The following is a 23,564-nucleotide window of genomic DNA, read 5'->3' on the forward strand; positions in this document are numbered from 1 at the left end:
TCCTATAAGAGCTGCCAAACGATGTGCCACCTTTTTATTTAATTACTCTGGATTTAGAGAAAGATGTTGAAAGTTTATTTTTCACTTGGTCAGACTATAATAAATTTAGTTTAATCCTTTATTTAAGTGTGTGCAAACGGTGTTTGCGCCTGAAAGTATCTTCAGGACTGAGGTAAAGTGGTACAACACCAGGCAACTCCTTGCAAAGGTGGAGCAAGCTACCAAAACTCCTATCTCAGTATCTCCCATAATGCAAAACACATCTCCTTGCGGTTATGTATAATGTTATGCAATTTTTGGCAATGAACGTGCTAACACGTTCATTGTCAATCACGCGTGATGCGAGTTCTCACCGGTCGGCCGATCACGCGTTATTGTGCGGACGTCGCTATCAAGTAAAAAAAATTTGGCCACCACACGAAATTCCAATTTTCAGCTTGGCAATGAACGTGTTAAGGGAAGGGCCACTATCCAGACTAGTTTCGACCTTTATTGAGGTCTCTTCAGTGGGAGTCAGGCCCCAAGTGGAGATACCAGGCAGAAGCATTAGCAAGGTCATCTCCTCCTATAGGAGCTGCCAAAAAGTGTGCCACCTTTTTATTTAATTCCTCTGGATTTTGAGAAAGATGCTGAAAGTTTATTTTTCGCTTGGTCAGACTATAATAAATTTAGTTTAATCCTTTATCCAAGTGTGTGCAAACAAAGTTTGTGCCTGAAAGTATCTTCAGGTCTTCTGACCAAGTGAAAAATAAACTTTCAACATCTTTCTCTAAATCCAGAGTGAGCAAAGTAAAAGTTTTCTTGTTTGTGAAATCATGTATGTAATTCATAAGTTATTTATAAAAAAAAAAAAAAAAAAAAAAAAAAAAAAAAAAAAAAAAAAAAATTGTCAATTTAACTAAAAAAAAGACAACAACTCAAGTATATAAAGACAAAAATAACTTTTATATACTTGAACCTCTTACTGCTTCACTTGAAGTGAATTACACCAGTTCCATATAAATCCCAGAACCTTCTTAAACCCATTTGACATCAAGATGCTACACAGTTAAAAAATACAAGAAAAACCATACAAACCTCCCAGCCTCTCTCTGAAAGATCTGCATCACCACCAATTTTACCTTGAATATTCAGATCACTTTCACCATGCTGCAATTAGTTCATACAGAAAACCAGTTAAGCATACAAAACTTCACAATATAAATTACATGCTACAAAACAAAAATATAACTAAATTACAATTACAATTTAATAATTTGGTATCAGAAGTCAATGCATATATGAATATCAAACAGTGATAAAGCCAAGTCTCAAAGATTTAATAAAAGTTATACAGAACTAAATAACTAGTACAAAAGAAATCGCTCATAACTGATCAAATCTTGATTATATTATAAAACAAAAATTCTTATTCTTTCCTCACACATAAGAACAAAACACATTTGAAGATGGCACTGCTGAAACTGTTTATGAGCATGGTAGTTGCTGCTGAAAAGCATTTTTACTTCAGTATTTAGCCTTGTGTGAGCATTTTTAATTAATGATTAGGTTGAGTATTTTTAATTAATTATGTGAACATGTGAGTGCTTATTTTACTGTTATATATATATACTAATACAGCAGAGAGAGAGAGAGAGAGAAAACATAACAATGGAAGCCATGAGGCCTTCATTTCAATTTGATATAAAAACTTTATCAGATGTAGCGCATGCAATGTAGCATTAGTGAATGTAAATAGTTTATGGGGGAAAGGAAGATGACAGGACTAAAATATGTCAGAAATGTGTTCTGTGTGTTGATTAGGCAGAATGAAGATCATGCATTATTCAGCATGATGTAATTCAAATGGAGCAATATGATAACAGCTGCATGAAAGAGGTTAAAAAAAAAGTGTGTATGATTGAGAGCAAAACAATTCCGTATGGTGTCTGAAATCATAATTGCTTTGAGACTCTTTTCTGTGTGGTTCTTCACAACACCATACAGTAAAGGGCTTGGACAGATAGCAGGAAAGGTAAAAATAAAGGAAATAAAACATATGAAGTAATAGAGAATACAAGAAAGTAGAAACAGGTGAAATGAAGTAAAAACAAAGCTAAATGAATAAATGAATAATGAAATTTTCTGGAAGCAAGGATTCATGAAATCTATATTTAAGAAAATGGAACAAAGTGAAATGTATGATTATCTTGATCAGACCAAATGACTTGAGAGGAGATAAGTTTGTATGTGATAAAATATAAAAGAATTACCTTTGAGGTAAAAAGAAGAACAAAAGAGTTTGTGGCCACAGCCTGACATTACATGAATGATATGAGGCAGACAGCTAATTACCAATGATTCAGTAAGTAAAATACACAGAAGAAATGGTGTGCACTATGCTGTTGTACGAGTAATTTTGATGGTTGAAAGGATTTTCATTTACATTGGTGATATCTCCAAGCTGCTTCAATTGTAGAATGGATTACATTTCAATGGGTTTGGTGTTAAATGCTTAAAGATACTTGTTCAGTGATAGAGAGTGAATGAGAAAAGTTAAGGGAAACTAGATGTGTCTGGGTAGTTGTATATAAGCAAGGACACATGCATTAAATTAAATGGTGATTAAGAGGTAAGTAGAGGTTACGATTAAGATTTGTTGTTAACCTAAATGTCCCACTGCAGGGCAAAGCACCCCCCTCCCCCAACCTCTCCCACTCTCGCCCATCCTGGGCCATTCTTGTCCATGTGACACCGAGCCGTTTTTCGATGTTGTCTCTCTGTCTTTTTTTCTGTCTTCCAGATTTTTTTGACTCCTCCTGTTAGCATCCGCTCTGTTGCTCTCTTTGACCTCTATCATCTTGATATCTTGCCACATGGCCTGCCTGGTCTCGTTTTGATTTTCTACCTCTCCAAATGAGGTCTTTTATTTTTGTTAGGTCTCTTAAGTCCTTGTTCCTTATTCTATCTAATCTGGATACTCTGAGTAAACTCCTCTCCATTGCTCTTTGGTAAATTTGGAGCTTTTTTTGTCTGTGCAGTGGCTAGCGTTCAAGTCTGGGAACCATAAGTTAAAGTTGGTAGGACAATCATGTCTAATAATTTTTCTTTTTAGGCAAATGTGGAGGTCCCCTTTCATCCAATGCTTCATTCTCCATTAGCTCTTCCAGCACTGTCAATTCTGCACTGGATTTCAAGTTCAAAGTGATTTGACATGGAGATCATTTGTTCTAAGTATTTTTAGTTCTCTACATATTCTATTACAGTATTTTCAACATCAATGGGAATATGTTAAATGTTCCCATTGATGTTGAAACATGTTGTTCATGTTTTGTCAATATTTTTGTTTTATGATAGTTTATTGTTAGACCTATTTCCTTGCTTTTTATGCTTAATTCATTGATTATCAGATTAAATTGAGAGCCATCTTCAGCAAACAGAACAACGATCCGCAAAACATATTGTTTAACATCTTTCACTGAATATTAATACCATAATCATCCCAATCCATGTCCCTGAAAATGGCATCAAGGGCTGCTGTAAAAAGTTTGGGAGCAATGGGATCACCTTGTTTGAAGCCTCTCTGCATCCTAAAGAAGTTGTCACTTCCCTCCAACCTAATAGATGCCTGACTATTTTCATGAAGGGTTTGAAGTAGCTGGATATATTTTTCCTTGATTCCCATGTCTTTCATAGCACAGAAAAGAGGGTAATGTTCTATGGAGTCAAATGCTTTGCTATAATCAATAAAGGTCACACATATAAAGGTTTATTGTATTCTAAATATTTTTCTATTATTTGATCAACTGTTCATAGATGGTATATTGTAAAAACTTTTTTCCTGAAACCTGCTTGCTCGTTTGGTTGTTCAGTCTAGATAGTTACAAATTCTTTTGAGGATTATTCTTGTAAAAATTTTATAGTTGTGTGATAGTAAACTTATAGGCCTGTAGTTGTTTATATCTGATTTTACACCAATTTTTGTGAAGAAGAATTATCATTGTCTAGGGAAAGTCTCATCTTTTAGAATTCTATTGTACGGTTTAAATAATAATGGTAATAAACTGACCAACCTATATTTAAAAAGCTTTGTAAGCACTTCATTTGGTCCTGAACACCTATTGCATTTCATTTCATTGATAGCAGTTTTAATTTCTATTTCTGTTATGGTTGGAACATTGACATTTTCCATAAGACTATTGTTTGCTGAATTTGATCCAATTATATGGCTTGTATAAAGGACTTTGTAAAAATCATTGCTGATGCCTTGAATTTCTTTTCTATTGTTTATTATGTTTCTATTTTTATCTAATTTTTTTTTTTATCTATCCATTTTTTTTTGCCTTCAGAAAGGCAATTTTTAGCTCTATTTTTAGTGAGGTTCTATTTTCAATTGCCTTGGATATTTTCACTTGTGTTGAATTTTTTTCATATCAATTTGGATTTCTCTTTTGACAAATTTGTCAAATTCGATCTTATTTCTCAATGAATATAATCTGTTATTATTAGTATTTCTCTTTCATCTATTAGTATCTTAGTTGTATGAGATATCTTATTTTTCCTGCAGTAGAATTATTTAGAGATTTAACTGAAGACAATAGTTTCTTACAGATAAGCTTATAAGTTGGTTAGATATACTTCTAATTTTTTAGGAAATGACAATGCAAACTAAATTATTAAACTAATGTATTAACATAAAATAAATTATTAAAACTGATAAGGAAAATGCCACTGTGGTCCTAAACCAATCAGATTACAAAGAAATAGACAACAGAATTAACAAAGTTGGTATAGTAGGAAGTCAATTGAATAAATTTATATGGAATAAGAGAGAAATTAGTCAAAACACTAAATTAACTGTATACAAGGCAATGTTTACACCACTTTTAACTTATGAATCTGAGAGCTGGGTCAGAAGTAAAACACTTGACCAAAGATAAGAGACTGCAGATAAGAGAGTTCTGAGAACGATTAGGGGCATGAACAGATGGCATCAATGACAATATTATATTAAAAACGAGGATATTAGGAAAGAACTTGACATTGTCAGTATCCAGGAATGAGTTAGCAGAGCTAATCTCAGGTGGTATGGTCACTTAAATAGAATGGGTGAGAAGATTAGCAAAACAAGTGTTCTTTGCCAGGTTGGCAGGAAAACAACCCAGAGGAAGACCAAGACATAGGTGGATTGATACAGTAAAAAGTGCCTTAGAAGATAGAAATATAAGATCTGATAATGTTGAAGTCTTGGCAGGTAATAGACTGATTTGGAGGAAAATTGTAGATAGGATGTTAGTAATGGTGTAAATTTTTCATGTAGTACCATCATATCCTGTACACCCCTTGAGGGTACATGGCAGGAATTATGATGAAATATACATATACATATATATTGTTGGTCTATTACATTGACATTTGGCTTGTTTGGTTTCATACACTTAATCCTGTTTATCTGTTTTGATAACGAGATCATTCCTCTTGCCATTCTATGATCTCTAGTACTAAATCTAAAATTTTTGAGCACCTGTACAGCAAATAAATAGGCTTGAATTTAGGCAGAGAATGAAATTGTGTTGATTTTTTTTTCTCCCTCTTGTTATTTCCATCAGGAGAAATATGAATCCACCATCTATTTAACCTCTTTTTGACTATTGAATTCATTACTGTTAAATTATGACTTGCTGCTAAGTTAAATAATAATTCTCCTTGCACATTTATAGAATCATAACCATGTGGTCCCAGCACTTTGTTCTGTTGTGATGTCCTTAATCCTATTATGGCATTAAAGTCTCCCATTACTATAACTCTTGTGTTTTCTCTTTGAAAATTATACTTGATAGGCAATTATAAAACTCTTCTAATTCTTCCAAACTATGGATTGAGGTAGGGGCATATACCTGAATGATTGAGATCTCTTTGTTCGTGAGTTTTATTTTTATGCTTGCAATTCTTTCTGAGTATCCTTTGAATTTTACTAAATGTTGTGTTTATTTTTTTTATTATGAATCCCACACCATGAAGACCCATGGTTTCGCATTTATGGTAAAATATCACATTAGAGTTTCTTTCAATAATCTGTTGAGATAGGTGCAGTGGCGGCGGGTGAAAATTTTAAGTAGGGGTGCTGCATTTACAAAATAAGAAAAATAATTCATTTTTTCCTAATCAGTAACCAATTTATCAATAAGTAAATTTACATATTCATAGAATATGCAAATATGTAAATTTACACACTTTGAGAATTTTGAGACTCACCGATATTCGTTGGCACTTGTTGCTGCATATAACAAGTGAATTCGAAGTCAAGCCGCCATATTTCACCCTCACCACGAACACACACCAATAATAAAAGTTTCGTCTCTCACAGAAATAACGTGCACGTATACAATTTATCTGTTGTGACACTGCTCAACAAGCAGTGTCAGATTCATTTGTTACATGCAGTGACAAGTGCCAACGAATATCGGTAAGTCTAGCTGCAACTGACTGAAAGTGATAATTCCAACACTGCGTTAGATCACAGAAAATTTGCTTTGGAATCTAAAGTGTTAATCAAACAAAATCAATTATTAACTATTCAATCAATGTTGAAACATAAGCTGTAACCTTTAGCATGTTGTATTGTATTTATATAATGTTGTAAGCATTGTTATTTATAAACACAAACAAAATTTTAATTTTTTTCATTTTTTTTCTTGGGGATGCTGCAGTGTCGCAGTGCTTATGTACAAGCTGCCAATGGATAGGTGCCTGACTTCTGATATTCCAATTATATCCCATTATCCCATTTTATAAATAAAGGCTTCTTCCAGTTCTAGCAATCTTTCCTCAGATTTAAGTGAGTTCTAGCATTAAGAGTTGAAATGTATAAGTTGGTAGTTTTCCCAGTTTTTGCTTCCGGTGAAGACCTTCCAGAAGGATTTGAGCCAAGACTATCATTTCTCCTGGGAAGATTTGTCGAGTTAGCTTCCTACCAGCTCCTACATGTATCGCCGCTAACCTTTTACGAGCCTCCCATCATAGTCGGACTTCGGCTGGCGAGACGTAGATCCCCATCTTTGGAACAGCAGGACATGAGGAATAGTAACCTGGAGCAGTCAGACACTACTGCAATGTGTTTACATGTGACCCTAGGCAGGGGTCCTTACTGGGTGCTGACAACCAGACCACCCGAGACTTTTTTTTTTTTTTTTTTTAGTGGTATGCTCCTCAAGATTCCTCTACATCAATGGCCATTGTGATGATTCGTCATCTTTTGCCAAATGATCCACTAGTCTTCACAGATGGTCTTCAAAAACAAATTATAAAGGTCTTCACCTTTTTTTAGTCATCATCATCATCAAATTCCTGCCATGTACCCTCAAGGGGTGTACAGGATATGACAGTACTACATGAAAAAATTACATCATTACTAACTTCCTATCTACAATTTTCCTCCAAATCAGTCTGTTACTTGTCAAGACTCCAACATTATCAGATCTTATATTTCTATCGTCTAAGGCACTTTGTACCGTATCAATCCACCTATATCTTGGTCTTCCTCTGGGTCGTTTTCCTGCCAACCTAGCAAAGAACACTTGTTTTGCTAATCTTTCCTCTCCCATTCTATTTAAGTGACCATACCATCTGAGATTAGCTCTGCTAACGCATTCCTGGATGCTGACAATGTCAAGTTCTTTCCTAATATCCTCATTTTTACTATGATATTGCCATTGATGCAATCTGTTCACGCCTCTAATCTTTCTCAGGACTCTCATATCTGCGGTCTCTAGTCTTTGGTCAAGTGTTTTACTTCTGACCCAGCTCTCAGATCCATAAGTTAAAATTGGTTTGAACACAGTCTTGTATACAGCTAATTTAGTGTTCCGGCTAATTTATCTCTTATTCAATATGAATTTATTCAATTGACTTCCCACCATACCAGCTTTGTTGATTCTGTTGTCTATTTCTATATTTAGTTTACCATCTTCAGTAAAAATTGTGCCTAAGTAACTGAAATGTTTTACTTGTTCCACAGGTTCTCCATTCACAACACAGTTGACATTTTCAATGATTCTGCCTATTTTCATTGTCTTTGTCTTTTTATTGCTGACCTTCATACCATATCTATTACAACAGCTATTCAATTTAGTCAGAGAATCTTGCAGACTTGTAGCGGATTTATTTAGAAGTATAACATCATCCGCATAAAGCAAAGAGCTGACATTAACATCTCCAATTTTGATATCAGGTTTAATACCACATTCTTTCATAATGTGATCCATATAGATAATGAATAACAGAGGGGATAATGTACATCCTTGTCTCACACCAGATTTAACATTAAACCATCTTCCTGTACTTCCTTCAATTCTAACTGCTGACTCACAACTCAAATAAAGACTAAGTATTGCTTGATATAATGTCCCATTGACACCATATAACTGCAGCATATTGAATAGCTTCTCTCTTGGCACCTTGTCATATGCCTTTTCCAAATCGACAAAACTTAAATACAGATGTTTGTTATATTCCCATGCTTTCTCAGCTATTTGTCGTGAAGTGAAGATCTGATCCTGACAGCCTCTATTTGGCCTGAATCCAGCTTGTTCTTCACCAAGCTTTTCTTCCACAATTCTTCTCAACCATTTCTCAAGTACACTTGCATTGATCTTGCCAGGAACACTCAGTAGGGAAATACCTCTGTAATTCTCACATGCAGTTTTATTTCCCTTTTTATATATGGGTACTATGAGAGCTCTACTCCAATCATCGGGAATTCGTCCCTCTGTCCAGGCTTTCTGAACTATGCAGTGCAGCCACTGTAAGACTCTTATACCACCATACTTCAGCATTTCTGGTCGAATATCATCTACTCCTGCTGCCTTTCCACATTTCAAGCCTTTGATGGCTTTTTCTACTTCAAGTATGGATATGTATTCCTGACTGCATGCCTGGTCAGTGTTTTTTTATCACTGTGCTGTCATCACTGCTTGTTTCATTTAGCAGTTTTTCAAAGTAATTACTCCATACTTCAAGGATATCTTTTTCTCCTGTTTTCATTTCACCTTTATCATCTCTAATTCCTTTTACAGCACTCTTTCCTCCATTCCTAAGCTTCTTCAACAACCTCCAGAATATTTTGCCACCTTCTTGATATTTATTTTCTATATTCTTGCCAAAGTCCTCCCATGACTTTTGTTTAACTAGTTTTACACAGTGTTTAGCTTTCTTACATTTGTCTCTGTATTCTGTAAGAGTAAAAGCTGACTTATTTGCCAGGAACTTTTGATATGCTTTCTTCTTTTCCTTCACTGCCTCTTTAACTTCCTGTGTCCACCAGGGAGTTCTGATTTTTTTATCCTTGCACACAACCTCACCACATGCCTCTCTGGCAGAATCAATCAATGTTTCCTTCAGAGTTTGCCACTGAATCTCCAAGGTTTGATTCCTGTTCTCAAACTCTTTCATTTTCTTTTCAATAATATTTCTGTATTTTAGTCTACAGTTCACATCTGAGAGCTGCTCAACTTTTATTCGCTTTAAAACTTTCTTACATGTTATTATTCTTTTCAATATGAAATTCAATTTTATCCTGCTCAAGACTAAATAGTGATCACTTCCAATTTCAAATCCTCTGTACACTCTGGTGTCCTGCACCAGGGAGAAAACATCACTATCAACAATAACATAGTCAATGAGACTTTTCTTATTCCTAGCCTCTTCTCTCCATGTGAATTTGTGCACATTTTTATGTTGGAACATGGTGTTAGTAATAACCAGTCGATGTCCTGAGCAGAAATCCAACAGATATTTGCCATTATTATTAGCTTTGCTCTTTTCTCCAAATTTTCCCAAAATATTTTTGTATGTCTCACAATCATTTTCTACTCTACTATTTAGATCCCCAACAAGGACCAAATTTTCCTTTTTCATTGTGTCAGTTGCTTTTTCTAAAGCGTCAAAAAATTCCTCCATTTCTACCTTAGTAGAACCTTCTGTGGGACCATAGGCACAAATAAGTCTCATTGTCCAGTTCCCCATTCTCATATTTGCCCACATTACTCTACTTGAGACTGACTGCCATTCAAGAAGATTAGCCTCGTATTTTGTGTTGAATACTATGGCTACTCCTTCTTTTCCTTGATTGTCATTGCCTGAATATAACATTTTGTATTTATTGCTCAGAAAGATCTCACCAGTTTTGGTCTTTTTTGTTTCAGTCACCCCTATTATGTCGATCTGGTACTTATCTAATTCCTCAGCTAGCTCCATTTCTTTGCCATTCAGGCTTCTTACGTTGATAGTACTGATCTTTAACTCTGGTGATGTTGAGTTGGGGTTTGTTTTTAGATTTGTTCCAGTAGCTGACTTTTCGTTGTTCGTCCTTTTTTTAGTAGATAGTGGAAACTACAGATTGAGAGGAAAGAGTCACCCCCCCCCACCCTCGAATTGTTCTAACACTTGGGGGGGGGGGGTAAGAAGTAAAGGGAAAGGAGAAAAGAAGAGCAGAAGACCAGTCTATAGATATAATATACCAAGTGTATATTGTAGGAAGTAAGATCAGGTCTAGCTCAGATATCTCGGGTTTGCCATGCCTGTACCACCAATGTGAGCCCCTGGGATTAATTAAAAGTATATACTCATAATTAATTCTGAAAATATAAACACTGCAAATCCTTGACAGGCTTATGATCACATTTAAATTGCAGTGTTTATTTTTCACTACTCAAAAGAAAAGTGAACAAGAAATGACTAATAGTGCACCATTTCATGCTGACTTTTTTTTCTCTCATCAGCAATACATATGGCATTTCATGACAAATAACTGTCACACTGACAGGTGTAATATTTGCATGCAAATAGCTGAATGGATAGTGATTCGGCTCTCAAGACAACACGCCATGGGTTTGAATCCCATGAAAGCATGGTTGATTATTCAATATCTTTAGGTAGTAGATGAAATTCATTGCTTGGTGGAAGAAAACCAGGTTTACTGGTAGCCTGAAGTGAATTTCAAAAGTTCCATGTATGGTCTCTGAAAGAAAATTTCTGGATGATCTAACCCTTAGCCAGTGGGCTAAGACCAAGTTATATATGTCTACAACTTTTCTTGGACGTGATTCACACATATAAACTTCAGAAAAAACCTAAAAGTGAACAAAATGTTAGCACCAAAAATATTCCTGTATTTAAAAGAATATGTGAGAAATAGTAAAGTGAATGTGTACACAAAAACACTTGGAAAACAGGACTTATATGATCTGAACCCTACTGTACATTAATCTTGTGGGTCTACCTAGATTATCCAATTAGATAATATAGTAACTCTGGTTTATAGATCAAACATTAGTATTTCAAGAAAGATGTTGAAAGTTTATTTTTCACTTGGTTAGACTATAATAAATTTAGTTTAATCCTTTATCCAAGTGTGAGCAAACAAAGTTTGTGCCTGAAAATATCTTCAGGACTAGGGTAAGGTAGTAACACCACCAGGCAACTCGTAGCAAAGGTGGACCAAGCTAACATCACTCCTATCTTATTGATTAAATCTTTGTAGAGATTTATATTCATGGCACTATGCTTTATGCTAAGAAAAACCTTTAATTAGCTAAAAAATAAGAGTATGTTATGCTCAGTATCTCCCATAATGCAAAACACATGTGTTTTGCATTATGATGTTAGCTTGGTCCACTTTTGCTACGAGTTGCCCAGTGGTGTACTACCTTACCCCAGTCCTGAAGATATTTTCAGGCGCAAACTTTGTTTGCTCACACTTGGATAAAGGATTAAACTAAATTTATTATTAGTATTTCAAGGTAAATGATCTCTACTAATCAAGGTGGTGTTGGTGTATTGGGCACTGACCAACAATGCATATGCTTTGAACACATCATTAAATGAAATTCTGCATAAACAAACCAATTAACCCAGGAATACAATACGAGTGAATGTTTTGTATTCTCTCAAAGATGTATGTCACTATTCAAAAACTGGTATATATTTCAAAGGTTATAAATATTTTTGTAGAGATTTATATTCACGGCACTATGCTTTATGCTAAGAAAACCTTTAATTAGCTAACAAATAAGTGTACGTTATGCAAATTTCTGTTATCAAGTTATCATTATTATTATTAGCACCAGACTCATTATTACACACAATGCTCATCAAATCTTCAACCAATGGACTGTGTTTGGCATTTGCCATGCACTCAGGCAATGGATTCCATTCAGCAATCCTTCATTATTCAAAATACTGCTCCTCATGGTCTTTTTGTACAATTTACAGGAATAGAAAATAAATGTAATACCCCTCTACTCTAAAAATCTCTTCCATACTCATTTGGTAAAATTGTTCTTACCAACTGACATTTATGAATCATGTCATTTCTTCTCCTCTTAACCACCAGGCTCTGCAAATAGCATTTTCTTAATCTGTCCTCATAACCAAAATTCCAGAGACATGACACTCCTGGTCACTATTTTCTGTACCTTTTCCAGATCTGAATCTTTCTGAAAACCAAGAGACCAAATCTGCATGTGCTAATTCAGCCATATGGTTCGGACTAAATTTTTAACAACGTTTATAAGATGCCTACTAATGGGAAAGGGAATACTTTTCTTCCCAAATTCATTATTGTGAATGAATGCTATAATAAACAGTTTCTTTGATTTCTACAAATTTGCTAAAGAAAATATAATATCTACTGCAGTTATATAATATAACTGCATAAACTTAACTGTTATTAATTAGTTAAATTAATTAATTAGCATAAAATAAAAATTTTATGATTGTCATTAGTGTATAGGCTAGGCTACTGCAAAGCAATTGTATCGATTGCACTAGGCTACTATAAAGCAATCATATTGCTGCTTCTTCATTATCAATGCATGAATCGTTAACCTGTAAATAAATATGAATACTTTTTTTTTCACATTATCATTTCATTTTTGATGTCTAGTGTTATAATATTTATAACATTTATAGTGTTTTGAAACATATAAGACAATATTGATGTAGGTACTGACAGACATATGACTCATCTTATATGACAACATAAACTTATGGTATCGATAAATACAGTACAATACTGTAAATCTATTTTTACTTCCTTATGATTTTCTTTAATAGCATTACTTTTCTGTAGTATACTTTATTGTAAGAATATAGTATATAATACATACATACCACACAAAACATATGTTAATCAACTGTTTATGTTATCAGCAAGGCTTCCAAGTCAACAGTAGGGTATTTTTGGGAGTCAAAAGTTATATGGGGATTTTCAGACAATGCAAGGAATTGGTGCCCCTGACACCCCCCCCCCCTGCGTTGTTCAAGGGTCAACTGTAATTCAAGCTAACGTAACATTTTGAAATTTAAAGAAATTCTGGATTTCCACTTTAATAATTTCATACTCTTCTAGTTCTTTCCTGTGTCTTCCATAATGGTTTGCATTTTTTACTTTTTCACGTTGTCATTTTGTGTACTCTATGTATGGTTCCTGGCAGTCCTTTGCTTTCTGTTGTAATATATGATTTCCAACTATTCCCTTTGTTCCTATGATTTCTTTTTTTTTTTTTTTCTATTTCTTGCATCATTATTATTTTTTTTTTAAATTTAATTTGTTGCAATTTTCTTTGTTCTGTTACTGGTAAGTTATTTTATTTCTCGTCTTTCTTTTGTTCATTGATGCCATCTATTGTTGGATAAAGAGAGAGATTAATAAGCATTAATTCCATCTTAAAATAACTGTCTCCCAAATTTATGTATCTGCATAAATTTGGAACTGTTTGTGCTCTGAAGATGCTGGGTATAAAACCAGCAAAATATCAGCAACTAAGTTTATAAATATATTATTTATTTTCTTATTACTCTTTTGTGTTGTTAATTAAAACTGTTATAAAAAAAAATTCAACAATAACTGCCAGCACATAAGCCTTTCTACTCGAATGCAATTTTTAGAGCCTTGTGAATGAGAGAAAGGGTGATATTATTCAAACATATAAGATGGTAAGGGAGTTGTTACTAATTCAATGTGGAAATTATTTTTCATAGAACAGAAAAAGATTAGAACAAAAAACCATACTTGAAAGTTGTATAGGGTAGTGAGAGTAGGGAAGTGAAGCTTTTCAACTCAGTATTTCCCCCCCCCCACCAAAAAAAAAAGAATGAAAAGAATGGAATGCACTGCCTGAGAATGAAAAGTGCAAAATGAGTTAACCTCCCTACCGGCTAGGACGTCTATAGACGTCCAACTAAATCTGGATATGTTTCAGCCCACCTGTTTAAAGAACCTGGATAAGAAGTGCAATTTGACTGCCATGTCCATTAGAAGGTGTGATAAACCCTCACGCTGAAGAGAACGGTTAATCGGATTATCTCCCGTTCGTAGCTGTGTCTCAGTTGCCTATAACAAGAAACGGACTTTCTTGTACCATGCTGGTTAACTGGATTTTAGTTATATATGATAGACTAAAAATAGAGAACTTATTTATATTTTTGTTTTCTCTTTTTATTGTACAATACAATTTTAATTTCTGGACAAAATAAAGGTCTTGCATAATTTCTTCACTTAAATATTGTCTTACCTTGGAGAACCAATATAATTTTTTATTTTTTTGCGCTAATTTTTTTCTAATTGCTTACTAGACAAAAGATTTTTCTTTGGAATATTTCAAATAATTATCGTGAATTAATTTCTTCTCGAAGAAATTAATTCACGATAATTATTTGAAATATTCTTTTAAAAAAAGAAAAGAAAACCGGCTGCCAACGTTCCAGATTATATTATTTTTATTTTTGTACAAAACTATCGAAATCGAATAATACTTCACACATTTCCTTTAGGACACGCTTGAGGAACTTTGCTTTATAGAGAATAACATGAAATTCTTTAATCATATTACTACATTTTTTCTTCATGTTGTATAGTAATCTGTACTTTCACTTTCTTGGTTTCCTTGTATAACTGGTCATTACAAAATGAAATTAACAGTTATGATTTTAATTTATATTTTCTGCATAACTCAGATATTTTATTATCCAATTTTTAAAGTAAGCGATACATTTGCTTATTTTTATCATTCAAAATATGTATATCAAATGTGAAATTTCATTTCCATATTATTACAATAGAATTGAACTTTATTTCGCCTTTGATAGTCTAACTCCCCCCCCCCCCCCGTTGCATTACTATCACACACCCGAAAACTGTTATGAAACATAGGTACAGTTTTTATTTAATTCGTTATTTTTCTCTAGTAATTGTTCAACATAACTTTAATTTTTCGATACTGAAACTATGTGGTGATTATTATAAATTAGCAAATTATAAATCAGACAATATACATATTTCCTGATTATTATAAATCAGGAAATTATGTGATATTCGGATATAGGTGAAATTAATATTTAAAATCACTGTCATCCTTCAAATGCAATATCAGAATAAAGAAAGTGGAAAACCCGAAGTTTCGAAATACATTTCGAAAGCCCGCTCTCGAAATGTATTGGTCTACAGACTGGATTCTGAACACGCCAATGTTTTGTGATGTTATGACTGAAAAACAATTCAGTCTCATCATGAAGTATTTGCATTTTCAGAATAATGAGGAATACGATCAGGCAACACATCCTTGCCCAGTCCTCAACAAAATTTATTATTTTCTGATGAAAATCCATCATAAATGTAGATCACTCTACATTCCTGAGAGAGAGAGACTTGAGTATCGATGAAAGCCTTATGCCATTCAAAGGTAGACTGAAATGTAAGCAGTATATTCCCAAACAGAAAGTGAAGTATGGAGTAAAATTTTTTATGCTTTGCGAATCAGAAAGTGAATATCTTTGAGATTTCAAACCTTATATGGGAAAGCAAACTGTAATCAAGCATGATAAATATTCGGATCTTGTCGATGCGTGCAATAATGCAGTTACTAGACCCTTTACTGGGGAAAGGTTACTGCATTATAATGGATAATTACTATATATGTGTCCTGAACTCGCTGATTTGCTTTTACAGCATCGTATAGATAGTTATGGTACTGTAAATGCAAAAAGGTGAGATATGCCTCCAGATCTGGCTTCAGGAAAGCTATCGAAGGGGGAAATCCGAACTTATCAGTGAGGGAAAGTCTTTGCACTACGTTGGAAAGACAAAAAAGATGTTTTTCTGCTGTCTTCCCTGCACAATCCATCAACGGAATCCGTGGAGAAGCATGGTTTGAAGAAAGAAAAACCCATTGCTGTGTGTGCATACAATGACACTATGGGTGTGGTCGACAGGTGCGATCAGCAGCTATCATTCTACTCTGTAATGAGGAAGCAGCATAAAAATATTACAAAAAAGTGTTTGGACATGTATTGGATTTTGTTATTTGGAACAGTTTCCTCCTGTACAAGAAGAAATGTTTGTCTACCATAACATATCTAGAATACAGAATAGAAATTGTGAAAGCATTGCTGCATGCACATGCACCTTCTTCAGCAAGCAGAAAAACAGGAAATCCTGCCAGACATCTGAGGTTGAACGCTGCTAACTCCAACCATTATCCCGAAAATCTACCACCAACGGCTAATAAAAAAAAAAAACCTGCACGCAAATATTATGTATGTAATAAAAAAATATCAGAAAGGAAACAAAAATCTGGTGCCCAGAGTGTAAAACTGCTTTGTGTGTTTACCCTTGCTTCAAGGTGTTCCACACTGTTCAAGAATTTTAAATTCTGAACAGTATGAAATAAAAAATGTTTGTTTTCAAGACCATCAAAACAGTCCTTTTCAGGACTACAAATATTGATAGAGGGATACCCGAATGCACTGTTTCTTTTTCATCTTGAAGGCTAATTTTTAAGTTCTTTTTATGACACAGAGAAACTGGAAAGAGTATTCCAGGTAAAGTATTTCATCAAAACAATAAAAAAATAATGAAATAAAATCTACCCTATATATATATAAAATGATAAGCCTTTTTATGTCATGTTTATCGAAACGTTTTGAAACTCAGGGGCTACCCTGAGTGTCGAGCCTTCAAAATTCGAGTCATCAGAATTCAGGGGCAGAACCCCCTTTCGAGTTATCACAATTGAAGGAGAACTGGCCTACCATACCGGAACATGGGGGGTTGGGCATAGCCCCCCTAGTTAATAAATGAAATATATAAATAATAACGGGAACATTTTCACCTTGCCAACACTCAACATTGATGTGATATGGGTTCCAAATTTCTTGTTTTGGAGATAGATATATATCTATCTATATATATATATATATATTACAAAGTTTTGTAATAAAAATTTCTGCTACAATGAAGTTTGGCAGAATCAACAATATTATTACTACCTTATTTCTGTTTCTCATGTGGGAGAAAAACGTAAAATGTCACTCTTATAATTATATGAGATGTTATAATGGCAAAAATAGTAAGAAAAAAGTCATTTGCACTTTCTCTTCAAAACACAAAGAAAGAACATTGTAAATTCCGCCAGTGGAAAAGAAAATACTATATATTTTTCTCCTGTTATCTGATTTTTTTCCTTGTAGTACAAAGAAGAAATCACTGCATATAACATGAAGTCTGCAGGAGGGAAAAAATCTGGAAATTGGTTACATTATAACGAATAGAGAAATCATGTCAGAAAAATTATTCACTTAAGATTCTAATCTCAGCAGACATAACATTTTCTTCTAGATTACATATCTAAAGTAACTGAGCCTTTGCTACTATTTTACACTAAAATGAATGGGTATGTTCCCCAAGTGATTTACGTTTGTAACAGCTGTCTTGCGAATGATTTATGAAATAAATTATATGAAATATCCGCAGATTGATTAGGTCTATACCCCCCACCCACAAAAAAAAGAAGATTATGAAACGCATATGCACGTTTTCTTTGAAAATAATTCAAATCCTCTTTTTCAAGATAATTGTATGATTTAATTTCTAATTTTTGATAATAAAAGTGAAACTGATCATTATAAATTAAGCAATTATTTTGGCATAAATAATGTATAAGCATGTAAACGAAATATCAGTATTTCTGTTAGGATATAGGTAATCAGCAATCGAAAAGGAAACAAGACATTCTTGACATATTCTGCACTACAGCCTGAGGCACTTTAGTGTTCTCCCCTTTCTTCTCAATAGCACTGAGAGTAATAAGCCTTCAACTTTTCCTCCAGCTAAGAGGATTTTACCAAGTATTTAGAAGATGTAGATTATTTCAGAAATAGCTTCCAGCAGCAGAAGAAGTAATATTTAGATTTTTTAAAGAAAAACAAACACAAATAATACTACTGAACTTTCTTTTGTGTGGTATGCATATAAACAATTTTGCATGGTGAAAATATAGCATATTATTTCTAAAATTTCACATAATTTCAGCAGACAGTAGAACAGCTGGTTTTAGATTGCAAATAAATAGAACAGATTTAGAAGCTTCACGATACAAACTGATTGCCGTATATCTTTTGTCAAAATGGTAAAATGAAGTAAATGATTTTGAATGCTGTCTAGAAAAGCTTTCAAACCTGTATAGAAATTTAGAGTAGTTATGCAACTGAGTTCCAGGAGAGAATAACGAGGGGGGGAAGCATTAGAAAATCTTCAAAATGAGCAAAAATGTTGAATCATTCTGTATATGATATTTTTCACATTATATTTTCAACATATCTATGAGGTTATGCACTATATATTATTGTAATATACATAATACAAATAAATAAATAAATGACGAAGGCGAAGAATCACTGCTAAAATATCATTGGATATAAATTTTTGATACCAAACTCGGTTTCCGATCGTTTTGACACGATCAGAAACCGAGTAATGCAATTTAGCATTTTAACATTTTTTTTTTATTTTGTCTTTATGAATAACAAAAAATCGTATCTAAATCTGAAATGTGATGATCCATATAATGCTATTTGGCTAGAAATGAAAGAAAAAGGATATATTTATTTCAATAAATATTATTTAAAAATATAAATATTTGACATAATATTTTTCAAAGCAAACATTTGAAAATTCGAAAAAAAAAATTATTCAATTATTATATGTAAAGTGAAAGAATAAATCAGTGCAACTCTTCCGAGTAATGCAATTTGTAGAATAAAATACACCAAATCTACTATCACTAAACAGATTCATTGCAAAAGCTGATCAGTGGTCATTTCAGGATTGATTTTTTTTCGCATATGTGAGATTCGTTTCAATTTTTGGGAAGAGATACAATAAATCATTTTAGAGGCAAGAAAAGTCAAATAACTTAGCACAGTAAATGAAATTCTAAGCAACACAATAGACGTAAAGACAGGGGGGGGGGGGGGGGACACAAAGGTCACCTCAGCAACAGTTAATCCACTAATGGCTATGGAATAGCCGTAACGAGATTAACGGCGGAGGAAGGTAATGGCATGATAAAAGGTAGAATGCCGACGAAGTTTTGATCCATGAAAAAAGCTAGTGAGTGTTGAATATTTCATCCACACCAGCCGGTTGGGAGGTTAAAGGCAAGTCTGATGAGCTTTTGTGTGATGGTGGGGACCCGATTCAATGGAGTCCTAATATTAATAATAACAAAATACAGCATGGAATGTACATAAGTAGGGGAGACCAGTATTTTTCAAATTACGAATGCAGGCTAAGAAAAACTCTGAAATTCATAAGAGAAACACTTACCCTTGTCAAATATATTGATCTGGGAATTATGTGAATATTCATTAAGTAATATACAACACGACTCTGGATGTGACCTGTGAAAATAAACCAAAATTATAAACTCTTTTAAGCAACACTTTAAAAATACAGATTAAGGATTTTTTTTCCTTGAATAAACATTTCAAGGAAAAACATCCTTGAATTTGCTATACAAGTCAAGATGTATAGCAAAGTTTGAAACAATGTTTAATATATATAACAACTTCTTATAACAGCTTTTAAAGTATGAAAATGATCATCTGATATGCATTCTCAGAGATGTGCAGAATACTATGGTACAATTAAGTTTGCATTATTAATAGCTTCCTGTCAACAATTTTCTTCTAAAATGAAGGCAGTCAAATTTAATCATTCAACAATGTACAGTATGGTTACAGAGTACAGTATGATACAGAGGTGCTTGTAATTCTACAAGCACCTCTTAAAACTTTAGAGGTGCTTGTAGAATAGCAGCAAACACAATATGTCCAGCTAGAATACCAAGATAATGTGTAAATTCTGGGACACTAATGAGCTTATGACATGCAATATACAGCATATCCCATCCAATTCAACTTTACTTTTCCATGATATGGTATATTTACACAAACAGGACTCATGATGAGGCAACATGAAGAAAACAGCTTTCCTAGCTGGAGGAAATACCAACAAGCAGTAGCTGCTTTGTGCCAGGTGAAACATGATGCTCAGCTTATTTAGCAGTCCGAAGTGGTTACTGCAATTACCTATCCAGAGTTGGGTCTGTATAGTATGTTGTCCCTCTCCTCCCATCGTCACACATGTAGGCTGGGTGACATCCCTTGTGGACAAGCTCAACACACCAAGGATGACAGTACTTCCACAAGAAGACTACTAGAAACAGGGCTGATAGGAATATGACAGAAGGCCCGCAAAATCAGCCAGTGAATGATTCTGCTGTCACTTTGCTATATTTTGCTTGGAGAGAGAGAAGAGAATTCAATTATATGTGTAGGTTTCAAGTCCACAACAAGCCATCTCCTGATAGCATGCCCTGATCTTTAAGTTTATAATACCACCAACTGCAAAATATACCTAAATAAGACAATATAGTTAAAAAACCTCAAACAAAAACATTGACAAAAATGAATAAGAAAATAGAAAAATACAACAAAAAAATTCAAAAACAACAATAACCCGCTCCAAAACAACAACAAAAAAAACTTCTACAATCAATTCATCAGCATAAACACCAAGTATATGCACCACTACCTGAATGCATCAAAACTTGATCTATTCTTTACTTAACCTCAAATTGCAATCTCTAAGTATTTCACCTCAAACTACATGAGATATATTCAGAATGACTACTTCAGTAAGAAAGGGTGTGCATGAGAAGGTGGGGGGGGGGAACACAAATGTTGTCAGATCTGATATTCTATGCAGAGATTACCAAACTTTGGATCCTCGCTGTATGATCTCCTCTAGCTAAAAATTTCCTTAGCTCACTTTGCTGCTCTTTTAATTTCAATCACCAATCATATCTTTATTTATCTATGAAATTAATATTCAGCATCAAGTTATCCAAATGGTGAATCATCTTCCTTGGCGAGTTTAATTCATAACTCAAACTGGCTTCTCTTCTCTATCTTCACAGATTAAGCTGGAATGGAAGCTAGATAATTTGCTTTCAGTAATGATCTATCATGAGAATACCAGATAATCCTCTTAATTCTCCCAACACCATGAGACTTTTATTGAATAACTCTCCTGTTCATAACTCAGAACAAAAACTTTTTCCAAGTTTGTTTTTCTACAGATCAACCATTGCCCAGATAATTTAAGCCTCATGTCATTTAGATACAAACTTGGATGAGTTCAGGGATTTCTAAAGTAAATCATACTTAAGAAATTATATTCTTGTTTAATCCTGTATCCAAGTGTGAGCAAACAAACTTTGATGTAAAGTATCTTCACAACTGGGCTACTTGCATATAGAAACTGTTGACCTCACATCAACTGCCTTAGTATATCTCTTCCCTTTCTTTCACTTATGATATATACTAAGGCAGTTGATGTGAGGTTAACAAAAACATGAAAATAAAGATCAGATTTTGTATGATGATTTGCTGATATGATGATTCCTTGAGGAGAGTGTAACAAAAATCGTGTTTTCCTGATGCTATGATAAAGGATGTTAAGGATGCTGTTAGGTTGCAGAGTTAAAGTGAAATATGTTTATTTTGTCACCTAGTTAGGTAAATAGATATAAAAGTGAGCTGAAACAGAGAGATATATTGTGAATGAGTTAGGACACAGATTGTATAGGAAGAATGGTGTGGAGTATGTGGAATGAGTTTGATGGATGGAAGGATTTATATAAGGTGGATGGCTTGCATCTAAATAGATTTGGTGTCAGGAGTCATGAGAAAGTAAGAGTTCTGAAGTACAGAATCAAGGAAACTAGATATGCAGGTGAACATGGGTCCAGGCAAACCTATAAGTTAATAAGTGGGAGAATGATCACATGATGTGAAATGTAGCACTCCAGGTTAACTTTAGTCGGCTAAGTCCCTAACACAAGGTGTAAGGGAGGTTATGGAATGAACGGAATATTGTAGTTTAAATACTTCTGGCATTGGTAATTAGGTTGAGGAGATTTTGACATTTGTTAACATAATTTGGCCAAAAGTTATAAGCATTAAAAGACATGATTGACAGAGGATGATATGGTCATAAGTACAGAATGTAAGGGATATAATGTCTTCAGAGCGGAGAGAAGGAACAGGACAGGAGAGGGGTTTTGCTGAAGACAGCAGAGGAATTCAAAAAAAGAACAGTAGAAGTTAGAAGTACATCAGGGGAACAGGGATTCAGAGGGCAGTTCATTTGAGTCTATCTGGACTATGAGGCCAACAGGACTAAATATGTAACTGGCTGCTACTATAATCCAGGGGGTATATAGGAAAATGTATATGACATGCACTCACAAATTGGCATTATGAGTACAGGTTGAGTAATAATTATGAGTGATTTCAACTATGGGCATATAGGTTGAGATGAGGAATGGTCACAGGCATAGAAGGAAATGGAATTTATACAGTTGCTGGGAGATAATTACCTTAGGCAACATGTAATGGAGGGGACACAAGGTTCAAGAGTGCTGAATCTGATCATTACATCAGAGAACTTAACATTAACCCATCTAGCTATGTTGCCTGTGCTTGGAGAAAGTGATCATGTGATCTTGACCTGGAGATTGCTGAACATACAAAATTTTCTATTAAAAAGGGATATATGTGCAACTCATATATATGATAGATGATCATAACAAGCTGAGAAGACAACTTTCAGCAGAACAATAGCATAAGAATTTGGAGGAGAGAGATGTTGTTGGTGCATGGGATGTAGTCAAAGCAGAATCTGAATGTATACCTAGACTCAGAAGTATAGTTAGAGGAATGAATAGGCATTAAGCAGGAGTTGCACACAAAGAAAAGGGTGTGGAGGGATTACACAGTCTTGCCATAAATACTGTTACAACTTCTGCACAGTACTGTGCTGCCAACAAAATTGCATGAGCCAGGTTCCATTAGTGGCACTGTGCACAGTGCCACTAATGATCTCTCTCTACTGATCAACATTCACATGTTGATCAGTAGAGAGAGAGATCTATCTGTACGGATTAACATGCAATGGGGAAATTATGAGAACTGTATCTGAAATAACACTTCACAAGGTTGGAATGCAGCCACCTGTTGTTTTAAACATACAAAGAATATTCAGGATCAGTAGGATGTTTATGTATAAGACTATTAACTGTTATAACAATACAGAAGACATATCCGACTGCCAAATAACTGGATGACCACGTTGCATTAGGACACAACAGTTTGGAAAGGCATGCCTCTGCTATAATCCTGTG

At 34.1% G+C, this 23,564-nt stretch overlaps 1 protein-coding gene across 4 annotated transcripts in view; it reads right to left on the minus strand.

Annotated features, from left to right (window-relative positions):
• The window catches only part of Pfrx (6-phosphofructo-2-kinase/fructose-2,6-biphosphatase), a 512,820-nt gene that overhangs the window by 290,911 nt on the left and 198,345 nt on the right, over window positions 1-23,564 (minus strand). For all 4 annotated transcript variants that reach the window (XR_016549397.1, XR_016549395.1, XM_090404174.1 and 1 more), the window contains exons 7-8: window positions 19,643-19,716; window positions 1,078-1,149 (exon numbers count right to left, since the gene is read on the minus strand). Coding sequence is in view for 2 of the 4 variants with exons in the window: in XM_090404174.1 (XP_090260300.1) it covers window positions 1,078-1,149; window positions 19,643-19,716 (146 nt within the window). In the remaining 2 variants the exon portion in view is untranslated. The remainder of the gene's footprint in view (window positions 1-1,077; window positions 1,150-19,642; window positions 19,717-23,564) is intronic.

This window comes from Typopeltis vanoorti, chromosome 2 (genome assembly GCF_054136105.1).
Source record: "Typopeltis vanoorti isolate ZY-2024b chromosome 2, IOZ_Tvanoo_1.0, whole genome shotgun sequence".
Taxonomy (NCBI): domain Eukaryota; kingdom Metazoa; phylum Arthropoda; class Arachnida; order Uropygi; family Thelyphonidae; genus Typopeltis; species Typopeltis vanoorti.